The 14718-nt window shown below is 40.4% G+C and overlaps 2 protein-coding genes across 5 annotated transcripts in view; one reads left to right on the top strand and one right to left on the bottom strand.

The window, feature by feature from the left end:
• Positions 1–5494, top strand: part of Ect2l (epithelial cell transforming 2 like) — a 69044-nt gene extending 63550 nt beyond the window's left edge. The window contains exons 20-21 of the mRNA XM_051175343.1: positions 1971–2143; positions 3194–5494. Coding sequence (XP_051031300.1) covers positions 1971–2143; positions 3194–3318 — 298 coding nt within the window. The 3' untranslated portion in view covers positions 3319–5494. The remainder of the gene's footprint in view (positions 1–1970; positions 2144–3193) is intronic.
• A 1510-nt stretch (positions 5495–7004) lies between these two features.
• Reps1 (RALBP1 associated Eps domain containing 1) overlaps positions 7005–14718 on the bottom strand; it is a 68326-nt gene continuing 60612 nt past the window's right edge. For 2 of the 4 annotated variants that reach the window (XM_051175345.1, XM_051175347.1), the window contains 8 exons: positions 14318–14390; positions 13043–13161; positions 11804–11868; positions 10870–11055; positions 9792–9887; positions 9006–9154; positions 8220–8325; positions 7005–7272 (listed from right to left, as the gene is read on the bottom strand). In XM_051175345.1, the coding sequence (XP_051031302.1) occupies positions 7204–7272; positions 8220–8325; positions 9006–9154; positions 9792–9887; positions 10870–11055; positions 11804–11868; positions 13043–13161; positions 14318–14390 (863 nt within the window). In that variant the 3' untranslated portion in view covers positions 7005–7203. The remainder of the gene's footprint in view (positions 7273–8219; positions 8326–9005; positions 9155–9791; positions 9888–10869; positions 11056–11803; positions 11869–13042; positions 13162–14317; positions 14391–14718) is intronic. The other 2 variants (XM_051175346.1, XM_051175348.1) reach the window with 1 other exon arrangement.

The raw sequence follows: 14718 nt of genomic DNA, 5'->3' as shown, positions 1-14718 counted from the left end.
ATAAAAAAGATAGGCCTTTTTTGGTCTATCATGCCCTTCTAGTTAGACTATGCTTACTGTTTGCTATAGTGAAAGGCTGCCATTTTCTCTGATGTCCTTGATTTGACACCATGTCCAGCCTGAAAGTCTCCTAAAAATAATAAAAAATATTCTGAGTGTTTGCCAGTTTTGCCACCATGTACACATGTGTAGCATGTGTGTTCTTGGAAGTCAGAAGAGGGTGTCAGGTCCTCTATGAACTGGAGTTATGGGACCACATGTGGGTGCCGAGAACCAAATCCAGGTCCTCTGTAACAGTAAGTGCTCTTAACTGCTGAACCATCTTTCCAGCCCCAAGATGCCTTCAACAGAGTCTGAGCCTGGTGTTTTTTGTCTATTGTAATTACAGAGTTGTCCTATTGATGTGGTAGAAAGACATGGAGGGATACCTGTAGTTCTGTGTGGTCTGGGCTGGCCTCTAACTTGTAGATATCCTCCTGCCTTAGCTCTCCCAAAGACTGGGATTATAGGTGAGTTCCACTGAGTGATAGGAAGCTATGGGGTTGGAGAGAATAAGAATCCCTTTCCCAGGTTCCCAGAAGAACTACTGAGGGCAGGTTTTTGTTAAGGACCTTGTTAAGCTCTCTGGGGTCATATTTCAGAGTGGCCATGCCTGCCACCCTTGTTCCCCTGTCATGCAAAGGAGAGTCTTCTCAGCTCAGTGAGGGCCTGACAGTTCTTGGAGTGGGAAGGGATCTTGTCTGATATCCTGGCTGCTCCACTGATCAGTATTAAAGGTGAAATTGATTTGTTCATTTAGAGGACTGACAGCTTGTGGAGACTTGGTCAAGGAACTTGGAGAGAGCACTGAGGGCTGATCTGAGGATACAGTTTCTGCAAAGCATTTGATGGCCACTATGTTTTTATTTACCTGTATACCCAAGATCTAAAATGAACCTCATGTGTTCTCTACCTAACTCTGATCCAGTCTTTAGTCCAGCTCTTAGACACAGTTGTAACTAAAATGACTTAAAAGTGTTATTTCTCAAAGCCAGGCTAACTATGGAACCAGCGTCACCAGGGAATTGCCAGAAATGCATAAAAAAGTACAATGTGATAAAATCCTGGTAACTCAGGTATATATATATAAAATCAGCAGTGTTATATATGGACTACAGCAAGTTTTGTACACAATATAGAACTCTTCCACAAAAATAAACCATTTCACAATTGCTTCCCACTGAAAACCCTGACAGATATATAACATCTCATGTAAAGAATTTGATTATATGCAGAGAACCATCCAGCAATCTGGCTCCTAAGCAAAAATAAGAGGATCACAGATGAAGTCAGAAGCACACCAAATTTTGCTTTGCCTACAGCTGATGATTTGTTTTGTTTTGTTGTGCTTTTTTGAGGCAGGGTTTCCTTGTGTAGCTTTGGAACCTATGTCCTGCAACTAGCTTTTATAGACTAGGCAGATCTTGAACTCAGAGATCCACCTGCCTCTGCCTCCTAAGTGCTGGAATTAAAGGCATGCACCACCACTGCCTGGTCATTTTTCACATCAATGAAAACAATGCCTGCATTATTGTACTATGTGTATGCTTGGTGCCCGAAGAGGTCAGAAGGTATTAGATGCTCCAGAACTAGTGTTACAATGGCTACGAACCACCATCTGGGTGCTGGGAATTAAACCTCAGTCCTCTGCAACAGCAACAGGTACTTTTAACCTGAGCTGTCTTTCCAGCTCTCACTGTTCATGTTTTGCATATAACAAAATACTCGACTAATGGATGAGATCAAATAACTCTTATCAGTTCTACATGATTGGTCTGAGAGATGCAGGATTACTTTACCAAGGATTCCATGAATTACACAAAGGTCTGTAGTGGAATAAGGTCATAATCATAGGCATATCCATTTAAAGATAGTTAATTGTTTACTAAGGTGTAAACCCATGAAAACAGTTCTTGCCTCCACTCTAACAGGCTCTACGAACAGACCCGAGACCTCAGCCTTTTCCTCTTCAATGATGTACTGCTTGTTACCAGTCGGGGCACATCTCATACTCCATTTGAAAGGACTTCTAAAACAACCTACCAGTTCATTGCTTCCGTGGCCCTTCCCAGCATGCTCATAGAAGACATTCCAGACTCCAAATGTATGCATTTTCATTCATGAGAAAAACTACCATACTAAACTCATTAACTAAATTGGCATTTAGTTAGTTCCTCTATAAAAGAGCCAGCATTTACAAAGTGTGCTTAATAACTACACATTGGTTCACAACTCCACTAGAAATAGCATGTCATAAAGGAACGAAACTTAAGCCGGTTGTGCTTATTGTTAACATTGCATATTATAACTCCTTTATTTCTCAGGCTTCATAGGATCCGTTTCTTTCCTGCATCTCTGTTAGCACAGGTAACTAGAAGCTAACATTTCTCACTGCAATACTTTCCCCGAGTGTGGACAGGACCTCAGCTTAAAGCAGGAGTCAAGACCTTACTTAAGTTTTTGACTCTCAAGCCTCACTAACCCTTTAACCACTGAGCACGGTTAGCACCGAATGGTTTCTTTTCTTCAGTTCCCTCCTACTGCAATCGTCAGGTGTGCTCACACACGGGCATGGACTTCCAGCTAAGACCATACATGCCTGTATCATTCACACCAAGGACAGTCCAGATCTAGCCTATCTACAGGCACCAGTAAAGACTTTTCACTGATTCCAGTTCTTTCTAGAGGCACTAAGACAAGGGATTAAAGGGCTTCACATTAGATATCAACTGGCCTTTGAAATAACTGACAAATAATTATAAAGATAGGACTTTTGATGATGTGTCAGTTTTGTTTAGAAGACTTCTAAACTCTATTTGTGCTCACTTTGAATCCTTGATTGTAGGCTTTAAAAATTCTAAGATTAGCTAGTCAAATCTTGAACTTACAACATTTTTGATTTCTGCCTGGTAAGATTGAATGAACATTAGTGTAGCTCTAGTGCAGAACTGATTGTCTATAAAGAAAGGCTTGTCATATGTGAGCTCATTGATAAACACAGAGGACATTATGTTTAAGTGAAATAAACTAAGCAGGGGGAAAAAAAGAGATGTTCCTTAATCAGCCAATTATGTAACTATAAATACAATCAAAATCAAAGCAGTATACTTTCAATAGGTGGAAAAAAAATAATGTACCTCAAATGTTTTCACAGATGTCAAGAATGCATTCATTCTTCAAGGTCCAAAACGTGAATGGATTTGTGCTACAGAGGTGGCAGATGATAAATTCCTTTGGTTGTCTGTACTCCAAACTGCAATCAGAAGCAGTATGAAGTAAGACTAGACTCAAAAAAAAAGACAAGAGGGTCCTTGGAAAGTCATATAACACCTTCAGCTCACCTAGTAAACAGCACATAGGTACCAGTCGTGGATAGTGAGGAGGCGGAAGAGCTAGGACTGCCTGTGAGGTTCCTTCCAACTTTAAAAATGTATGATTAAGCTATTAAGAATGCATAAGAACAAGTCTAAAATTTTGAACCATATCTTTTGGTAGGTACTGCTCAGGGCATTAATTAAAACAATCTGACATGATGAGTAATGAGAAAAACCATGTAGGATTTTAAAAATGAGTAATGAAAAATCAGAATGAATGTTTATTTCATGAGCATTCTAAAACAATACTTGAATTTGTTTGTGACTCACCACTCAATATCAACTTTTTCATGATGCAATTAATGAGTTTAAGGGTATGCCTGAGAACTATGAATGGCAGCTTTCTTGAGCAAGTGTCAAATAAATTGAATGTGCCCCTTCTAAAAGCATTAGAATATGCCATGTCTAAGAACTAAAACATTTGGTGGGTTTTGTTTCTTTGTTTTCTATAATTCTTTTTGCTTTCAGACAAAATTCCTAGATCTTCCAAATAACCTTAATTTTTTTAAAACCATAACATTAGAAATTCATTGGTGGGAGAATCCAATTTTTAAATAACAAAAATTAATGAATGGGACTGGAGATACAGCTCATTAGTTAAGAGCACTGGCTCTTTTTACAGAAGACTCAGATCCAATTCCTGGAACCCATAGCAGATTGTAATCTATAACTCCAGTTCTAGGGAAATTTATACTCTCTTTGGCCTCCATGGGTGCTAAGTATCCCATAGCAGATTGTAATCTATAACTCCAGTTCTAGGGAAACTTATACTCTCTTTGGCCTCCATGGGTGCTAAGTATGGATGCAGTACACAGAGATATATGCAGGCAAAACACACATACCCATACAAATTAAAATAATCTGTAAAAATTAATGGAAATTGTTGCACTTCAGACTCAGGGCCCAGAGACTCCTGAACTGGAACGGGCCTGAATGACTCCTCCCTAAGGACTAGCCTTTGAGGTACCCAGAAAGTGACATGTAAGCGTCCAAAGGAGGAAAGCAACCAACAGACCTACCTAGCTATGATGTCTATGAAATACAATGACCAGCATGGGATGATAACCCTATGAGTGCAACTGTGGCACGCATACCTGGTGGTACCAACAACTCTCTAATTGGACATAAGACCATCTCAACAGGAAGGAAATCATGCCTGGTACTGGAAACCTAAGCCAACTACTCAGGGCTAGTGAAGTCATGGATCTTGGAGGAGAATCTATAACCAGCATAATCTCTAACTACGTTCTAAATATTTGTCCTTCTAGCCACCAATAAGTGTGGTCCTCATCCCTCAATAAGGAAATCTTTCTTTGTAACAAACAGAATCACTGCAGAAAACTACAACCAATCAAATAGCAGATTTTAGAACCCAGTCCCAAAGGATTCATCTACAAAACAATCAGAACCTAAGGCTCAGGAAACACTGTAGAAGGCAGGGGTTATACAAGCCAGAGGATCAGGGGCTTTTCTGTGTCTCCTAGTAATGCCAGAAGCTACATCCATAAAGAGTCACCAACATGACTACTTAAACATGAGCTGAAAAAAAGGTGGCTATAACAGAAATGCCAATGTGGGTGGGCGAAAGGTCGCCAGGCAGGCAGGCCTCTCTCTAGCCTACACAGAACTACAGACAACCTTGGGGTGCTCAGAGTGGGAGAAACAGTCTTCCCCAGGGAAGACAATAACAACTGGATATCCAATACCAACTGGTCAGCCCTGAAAACATGCATACAAATAACATTCACAGATCAAGCACACTGTACTTAGGAATATGACTGTATAAAGAGGTCATGAATATGAAAGAGTGTAAGGAGGGGCTTATGGGAGAGTTTGGAAGGAGAAACTAAAATTAGCAGCCAGTCATAGTGGCACATGCCTTGAACCCCAACACTTCAGAGGCAGGAAGATCTCTGAGTTTGAGGCCAGCTGGTTACATAAAGTTCCAGGGTAGCGAGGGATACAGCAACCTGGTCTTAAAATAAATAAGCAACAAACAAAAAATAGAAATTAACAACAACAACAAAAAGTACCTATAATGAAATTGAGCTGAATAAAAATGGATTCTTTTTGCAAAGTTACATGACTGGTGAAAGTATGTATTAACTGGGATTATGTTGTTGTCTACTTTCTGTTTCATAATGTGTTATGGTTATTAAATCCATTGAAACATTGTAGGATTGTGAACTCAGGACACTTAAATATGTTTCAATACTGAAACGATAATTTCTAATTCTTAAAAGTTTAAATTCGGGCTAAAACATAGAAATTAAATATTATGTTTTCTTATTAGTGTAAGAATTTTATTCTTAACTGTGAAGTGTTGGTGCACACCTTTAATCCCAGCATTTGGGAGGCAGGTGGATCTCTGTGAATTTGAGGCCAGCTGGGTCTACAGAGCAAGTTCCAGCACGGCCAAGGCTACACAGAGAAACCCTCTCGAAAAACCACACATAAAGAAACAAGATTCTGTTTTGATGGATCTGTAAAGTTTAAGACATAAAATAACCTTTACAGAGGATATCTGTTGGTAGTTAGTAACAAATACAAACAGTACCCAGATATATCTATCCTGACAGCGGAGGGCACACCCCAGAGACTTTACTAGCAAAACCTACGTATATGGAAAAAGTAAGTGACGATGTAATTGAGGATAACCTAGAAATCTGAAACTAGTTCTCATGTGAACTGATAACCTCAGAAGTTTACAAACATTACTTGAAAATGCTATCTGTGAAGCTTTTGTGTGTGCTTGCAGGTAGAAGTCAGAGGATAGCCTAGGTGTCAGTCTGCAGGTATCCTCCACTTTAAAAAAAAAGGCTGGGTCTTTCACTGGCGGGAGAACCCAAGGGACCTGTCTGTCTGGCCTCCCAGTGCTGGAATTATAAGTATACCACCATGTCTGACTTAAAAATTCAAACAAACAGAGTTCTGTGAATACTACAGGTCCTCTTCCTTGCAAGGTTCGCATTCACCACTGAAGTAGGACTCTGGCCCCTGTCAGAAGTCAGCAGAGTGAGCCCCTCAGTAATGCACAGAGCAGAAATGTGTTCACTGGCTTTTCCCACTCCTCAAGTAATGTTTTCAGCTTTTTCCTTCACCATGAGGGGACAATGAAGAAAGACCTGTCTTCACAGTTCATAAGCTTACAGCACTCCTGCTGAATTACGCCCTTACATAAACAGATACAAATAAGAAGTCATGGGTGAAACTGGTCAAGAAAAACAAAATCCTGACCCTTAGCTGGCAAGTCAAACAAGCTTTGAGTACTACATGATTCCTGAATACAGCTGAGTAAGGCCTTGAGGAAGAAAATGGTAGTAGTTTCTAAGAAACACACCAGGCTCTCGAATCAAATATTGAGCAGGGAGCTCATCTTAAAACCCTTTATAGAATAGAGAGATGTTGAAAGTTTGATATCGTTTTCCTTTTGCAAAGATTTCTGAGTTTGTGCTTGAGGAAAAGCCCATTCTGTAAATCCAGTCATGGTGTGGTTTGGCCACACATCACAGAGGGGCCAGTATGACTGCTATCTGATGTTAAGGCACAGGAAGGGCGAGGCATGCCAACAAACACAATGTATCCTCCAGAAAAAGTCCTCCTGACCCTTTTATTTGTTGAAATTAAAAAATAAAAGATACTTAAATACAATGGTGAACATATAGGGCAAAACAGAATCATAAAATTTAATGTTCAATTAAGCAGTGAGCTGAATGTTTAAGTTTCCAAATAGGCTCTGAACCCAAAACTGCTTTAAAAATGGGCATGTTCACAGTTAACGGCAACTGGCCTAGAGGTGAGAGAATGGTCGGAGTTGTTCCAGTTGAACTTCCAGGGAAATCCTCTCCTCAAGAACATCCTGAAAAAGATACAAAGTTCAGGTCATGTTGAAAGTAGACAGAAATCCAACACCAGCTCTTCTTAAGCTAACAACTGTATTTGTCACGAGAAAGTGACAGGGATTCTATTTTAAAACTAGTTCACTTTAGAGGGTAATTTGTACATTCATAATAGGAAAACACAATCCTACTAATTCAAAGCCATTTCTGGTGACAGTAAAATGCTTTTAGGTTAATTGTTAGAAAAACAAGTGATTGTAGTAGATGGGTATTACTGCACAAATTGAATAAAGCCTTAATTAACTATATATGAATTTGTTAACATGAATTCTTTCCTCTGGTGATTGTATCTGATCCTAGATCTTACTGTGAATTTCAGTTTTACAAAAAAGATTTTTCATTCAGATGTTAAAAGCGATTATTAGTGTGTGTGAACACATGCCACAGCATGTGTGTAGAGGTTGCAGGACAACTTCTGGGAGTCAGGCCTCTCCTTCCACCATGGCTACAGCGATAGAGCACAGGCCACGAGGCTTGCAGGGCAGGGCCCTCACTCACTGGCCCAGGAAGCATTACTGTGACTTAAGGCTCATCTTCTTTTCTCTGGTCAAAGGAGAAACTGGTAACAGCCCAATTGCCCACATGTGACACTGAGCACAAAGCCATGTATGTACTCCTCTCAGAGATACTCAAGTTCACTTTTCTTCTCAAAGTCTCTTCATGGAAGTTAACAATGTTACAGAGAATACTATATCTTACATGTGAAGGCTAAGAACTTGTACACAAGAATTGTGGTAAGAAATTCCTTTTAGTATTCAAAGTCAACAGCTTACACATTGTAGCTACACGCTTTCTTCTGCTTTGGGAATGTTTCAGAGACTGATAAGAGCTAAAGGAACAGTTCCAATTCCCCCAACACTGAGATGCACTGCATGCATGGAACTTAGGATTCAGCGGCGACAATTACCTTTAATTGCTGCTGCAATTCACTATTCAATCTGGCCAGAACGGTGTTGGTTTCTTTATTCCGTCTAATTGATGCCTGGATAGCCTTTTTATCTTTCCCCACAGATCTAAGAAGACACAGGGGCAAAGACATCGTCATTTCTTTCCCACCTTTAACCCTTTTTTCCCACTGACTTCCAAGCAGAGAAAAAGGGACTTCTTCCTTCTCAGCAGGGCTCAACTTCACTTGCCGTTGCAATGATAACCAGGAATCTGTAATCTACAGAAGCCCAAGACCAGAGCTGTTAAAAGTACTGTAATTACACTGTTGAATTTGTGGAATGAAATAGTCTGAACCAGTACTTGTAGCCTCTTTCTAAAAACAGCCAGACAATGAATCTTTTCGGCTTTGTGGGTCATACTTCCTGCTGTGTGTCTTTGTTTCTTTCTCTTTTCTCAGAAATGTAAAAGCTGGGCCAGCAAGAAGGCCCAGATGGTAAGGGTACATGCCATACAGGCATGATAATCCTAGTCTGTTCCATGGAACCCACATGGAAGAAGACCCAACTCCCAAATTAGTCCTATGTCCTCCATATGCACGGCACGCTCTCCTTCTACCACGTGGGTCCTGGGTTTGAACTCATGTTGCCAGGTGGCAAGCACTTTTACCCAAAGCCATTTCACTGGCTGAGAAAACTCTCTTGAGAACTTTTGTTTAACCAAAGAATGAATCTGTTTCTTTCTGGCTGTGTTTCTAGCTGTGTTTTGTTGTTAGTAATTAAATGTACTGAGGAGTAACTTGGATTACCTGGGAATAGAAGGTTGCGATGCAAGGACAGCAGCTAAGACACCTGTCTTCTGTGTGTGCTCATCCACATCTGGTCGTAGCTCATCTTCTGACTTTAGTCTTCTTCGAACAGGCTTAGGTGGTGGAGCCAGAGGTGTGGTACCTTTGCTCTAAAGGACAAGAGAAATAAATGAGCATTCTCAGTGATGTTCATGCTGAATGAGCATTTTGCTAACACCAATTGCCCCCCCAAAGGCATTCTTTTTTGTAAAAATATGTATTTTTTCTTATTTTACATAATCGATCCCAGTTCCCTCTCCCTCCCTCCTTCCCTCCCATGGCCCCCAACTACCCCCATCCCACCCCCCCACTCCACAGGGAGGCTGATGCCTTCCAGGAGTGGTCATCAAAATCTGTCAAGTCATTTGGAGTAGGGTATAGGCCCTCCCTCCTGCCTCTAGGCTAAGGGAGTATCCCTCCATGGGGAATGTGCTCCCAAAGTCCTTTTGTGCACCAGGGATACATCCTGATTGCCCTTTTAAAGCCACTGTTGCTAAACAAAGAGATTACTTGTCTCATTTTAAAACACTTTATGTATCTGTGGCAGCAGTTAAGGAAAAACAGGAACAAATGCTTATCACCATGCATCCTAGGCCAGAGCACATGACCCCCTTGCCTCGGCCTCCCAGCTCCTGAACTCAAGAAGCACATCAACCACACCACACTTAGTCACCTTTATTCCTACATCATCTTGGTAGTCCCCTTATACACACACAACTGTCCACAGCATAAAAAGACTTTTCATACCACATTGGCAGGAACACTAGCAGCTGTCTTTTCTTCGATTTTACCATCTGCTTGGGCAATCCGAAGAGAGGTTGTGGGGTCAGAAGCTTTTTCAGTCTAAAGGTGAATATAGTAGTATCTCATTACTGTATAATTTTATGTAGCAAAGCACAGAACCACGTAACAAAGTATGATGTTAGGAGTTGTTCATACTGACAAGAAATGTGAGGTGAGGATAGAGCCACACTGAGAAAACTTTGCCAGATGGTTTTCTCTAGCACTGAAGTTGGAAAAAAGACCTGAGAGCCACGGCACTGACTGGGGCTGGCTGCTGCAAGGCTCTTGAGATCGTGTGCGTGCCTGTGCCTGTGTGTGTGTGTGTGCACATGCGTGTGTGCCACACCCATCCAAGCAAATGAAAGACAGTCTCATGGGCACATCTGCCCATGCCCTCTAACCCTTCCAAGACACAATCCACTCCTCTAGTGAGCCAGGTGAGCTAAGGGGGTTGCCAGTAAGAGCTTCCCCATGGGTGACTCATGAAATCTTTAGGCTATGCCAGTCAAATTAACATGGGCTGTTAACACCTGTTAGAGGTGCAACTATTAGAGCAGTCACAATGGAGATGTCAGTACTACTTTTCTCCTTCCAACTCCACATATATATATTTACAATGATTTAAATTAGATCAATACAGACAATGATTCCTGACCACAAAAACTAGTCTCCTAGAACAGCCTATGAAACAAAGTTTAGAAACAGTGTTTTTGGGAGGGTGTAGCTATGGTAAACACAGCTTCTTATCCTAGGGAAGTCTTCATCAAGTCATACAACCAGAGCAGCGTTAACGTGCCTCACACCACAGACACCCCTGGCCCTGACCCCTGAATCTTACTAAATATCATACTGCAACCATTGGTCGTTAGAGGCTAACAATGTATCTGAGAAGCATGGATCTAGGGAATGCATATCCTCCAAAAGAGGCAGCAGCAGATGTTTTACTCACTTAGGCCTCTGCTAATTTAATCCACTTTTTCAAGAGTCTTTATAGCATATGGGAAGAGAATGTCACAAATTAGGTGAACTCCAGAAAACTCACTGGCAAGACCTCAGGATGTTTCTCGGCTTCACTGTCTTGTTCTTCAGTTACATTTGATGCAGCAAATACTTCAAATTGGCTGAAATCTGCAAAATTTGGTTGTTCTGGTATCTGCTGAGGTGAGGTACTAGTGTGAGTTATTAGACCATCGGCATCCACTGGGCGATGCACTGAGGGACCAGGTGCCTGTAAAATGGGTTAGAACACAGGAACATGCATTTTATTAGCATCACCCATGTCACTGCGTTCCTCTTCATATTCTAACACTTTACAGTGAATACCCCAGATACATATGCATCCAGTCTATCAGTCATATTGAACTTGGCTTTCTCTCTCTATATATATATATTGCATGAATGTGTGTGTGTATGTATGTATGTATATATATATATAAATATACATATATATTCACACAGCTCCATATATATGTGTATATATACATATCTCATATCCATGCTTCTGTGGGTACCATTCTTTTTCTTTGGAATGCCCTTTCTGAAGCAAGTACCTCTTTATTTTCCAGGTCTTAATTTCCTCATTTCATGTGTATCTTCTCAATTATGTATGCTCTTTAACTTTATGAGCCACCAAGGCTGTCCCCAACTATTCTGTAATTGTCTACTACAGCTCTTCAATTCTGACCTAGAAGGGATGCCAATGTCCAGGGAGATACAGTGGACTCTGCCTATGAGTCAGTGCTGGACCCAGGACATCATCATCAATTTCTATCTCCTAACTCACTGTTTTTTCTGCTAAACCCTTTAAGATAGCATTATTTGTTTCTTAGTAACCAAATTATTATTGGAATCCTTAGCTTCCAAGAATACTTACTGTCCTGACTTAAGTGCCAACCTTACAGATAATAATAAATAGAATGAGTTGTGTAAGGCACAAACTGATCCTGCCATTTTTAACAAGAATACAGGAGAATTACCTGTGAGGGCTGAGGTCTTGGAGGCACTGCAGGAGGGTGGGCAACAACTCCAGCCTGTTGCTGTCCTGTGTGAATATGCAAATCTTTAGTGACTATATAATTGCTTTACTGGAGAAGAAACAGATGAATGTGATCATATGATAAAATTCTAAGAGCACTTGGTAACGTTCCAAGGGGCTGAAGTTGTAACTCAGTAGTAGAGCAGTTGCCTAGCATGCTTCAGGCTCTGGGACATGGTGTCTCACACCTGTAATTCCAGAACTTCAGACACAGAGGCAAGGGGCTGAGAAGCTAGTTTGAAGTTAGCCTTGGCTATATGGTGAGTTTGAGGCCAGCTAAGGCTACATGAGACTGTCTTAAAACAAAACCCAACCCAAAAGCACATTTGACCTAATGGTCCAAAGTCATGGCCTATCTTCAGATCTCATTTCTCATCATGCCCACTGCATGAGGGACTGCTGACAAGCCCCTGCCTATTTCCTTAACAGTGACCACTCCTGGTTTTCTCCTCTTTCTAATTGTTCTCTAGCTGCCAGATGAAAGTCTTTAAAACTTTCCTTTAACTTAAAACTATCATCTCTGTTTAAAAAATTCTCAGTATTTCCATTTCTCTTGGCTCAAACGTCCAATAGTCTGTAGATTACTTACATTTTCCTCATATGACAATCTTTTATCACACAGATTAAAGCACTATCTCTGTCCTAGCTTTTCTATTCCAATCACTATAGTTGCAGCAGCAGCTGTATAAACATTAAAATCCTGGAGTCACAGCTCTCCTCTGATGTCCCCCATCACACCCCTAACACTGATATAAGCACAACTTTAAAATTTCCTGTGGTATCTCTCAAGTTCCATCATTATTGCTTGTACTCAAACACACCTTAGCCATCAGGAAAACATCATTCTCTCCACTTAAAAAAAAAAAGGATTTTTCATTTGATGTCTTTTTTATTTTATTTAGTTTAGTTTTGGTTTGTTTTTTGAGACACAATTTCTCTGAGTAGCCTTGGCTGTCCTGGAACTAGTTCTATGGACCAGGCTGTCCTTAACTCAGAGATCCACCTGCCTCTGCCTCCTGAATGCTGGGAATTTTGGACATCTTTAATTCACATTTTTCTTAAATGTAAAAAAAAGTTAGATATATTAAGAGAAACAAAAAGAAGTTGTATATTGGACTAATTTAAAACAATGTATACTAATATAATTAATGCATATTATGATTCCCTAGCCCCTCCCTACCTGTGGTAACTGCAAAGGTCCGATTCATATCTAGGGATGATGATCTAGAATGAGAGGGCTGTGGCCTTGGAGGGGGAGGTGGTGGTGCAGTGTTATCGGGTGACGTTCCTGAATGAGACCTGCAAAAGTCATCCATCACACCTGGTTATGTTAATACTGGAGCTTGACCCTTTTTTAAGCATTCAAACCTGACTGAATAGCCAAAGACCTTATGAGAGTGACACTTTTTCAAGCAGTACCTATGAAGGTCTCACAACCAATAAGAGCAGCATTATCTATGTTTTGTCGGAGACAAATGGTGACTTAATGTGCCAAATAACTTTTTATAAAGTCATAAACAAACTTGTTAAAAATTGGAAGTTACTGTCAACATGATTTCATCAACATAGACCACAGATCTCTTGTGGTGCTTCCCATTCAAGGCAACACGAGCCTGGAAAGCGATTTTCAAAAGTGAGAGCAGCTGGAATGTGAGAAGCTGGGACAGAATCTGGCTACATTGTGAGCTGCCTATGTGTGTCACAAAGATAACCCTTTTAGAGGTGACTATACCAAAGCTCAACTAGCTCTCGAGAGTCTTTTACTCTGATAAGGTTCTCCATGGCTCTGGGAGACAGATCTTCACATACAGGGATAAAAAGGGAACAAACTCCAAAATGGCTGAGAACTCTAAGAAACACAGGAGTACTCCATATATCAAAGAAAGAAAACAAGCAGTCTTCTGACTTTCTAAGTTCCTTGGAAATTTGGGAGTGGAGGTGCTCATCTCTCTCTCCAACAGGCATGTTGCAAAGAGATTTTCAACACATACAAAGTGTGAGAAGTGTAAATGCATGTATTCTGTTGGCCTGAGCGGATGGTAAGGTCCATGAACAGAAGCTGTCACCATCATCCCATGAACTGTTTGTGCCTGTAAGGCTGCAGAGTGAGCCTGCAGCTCCCATCTGGGACATGGTCTGGGTGTTTAAAACAATGTTCTGGTGGTACTTGCCACAGAGTCACATGCTTATAGACTCACTGTTCTTCTACTGACACAAAGGGTTGCATTAACATCTACTGCTAAGAAATTATAAGCTCTTTTTACACCATTCATAAAACACATAAACACAAAACAATACTAACAATAAGGGTTCCCTTTTATTTTTTAACAGGTAGAACCAAAATATTTCTCTTTCAATGAAATAATAGGTATTTAACATTTCAGAGAGCAAATAATTTGGGCTTGGGCCTAAGTGCATGGGGAGATTATCAACACAGTTTGATATAAATACTGACCTTTGACGAGTTACATTGCTCCCAATCTGCTCTGGGTCAGAAGGGAAAGAGTCTGAACTACTGTACCCATCTGCTGGTAAATAGATATGTCCTAGTTAATAATGCTCACTTCTTTGCTTTTTATTATTTCTACCACAAATGTAATAGATTCTTTCACTGCTTCAAAATCAGACATTCAAAGGCTGCGAAATGGGCTAACAGTTCATTCCAGTAACCAAATATAAAAATCAAATACATCATGCACAGGTATATAGTCGACAGAACAAGTTACAATCTAGATAAATTTCTAATGAAATAAATATTCAGATAAATCATAAAAAAATCACATATACATTAAATTCCTTCTTATATAAGAACATAACTATAAGGCTGAATATCTCTTATGAAATGCTCTGGGCCCC

The sequence above is a fragment of the Phodopus roborovskii genome, unplaced genomic scaffold (assembly GCF_943737965.1).
Source record: "Phodopus roborovskii unplaced genomic scaffold, PHOROB, whole genome shotgun sequence".
NCBI classification, from domain to species: domain Eukaryota; kingdom Metazoa; phylum Chordata; class Mammalia; order Rodentia; family Cricetidae; genus Phodopus; species Phodopus roborovskii.
The sequence above is the reverse complement of the archived record's forward strand: the minus strand, read 5'-3'. Positions and strand labels throughout refer to the sequence as shown.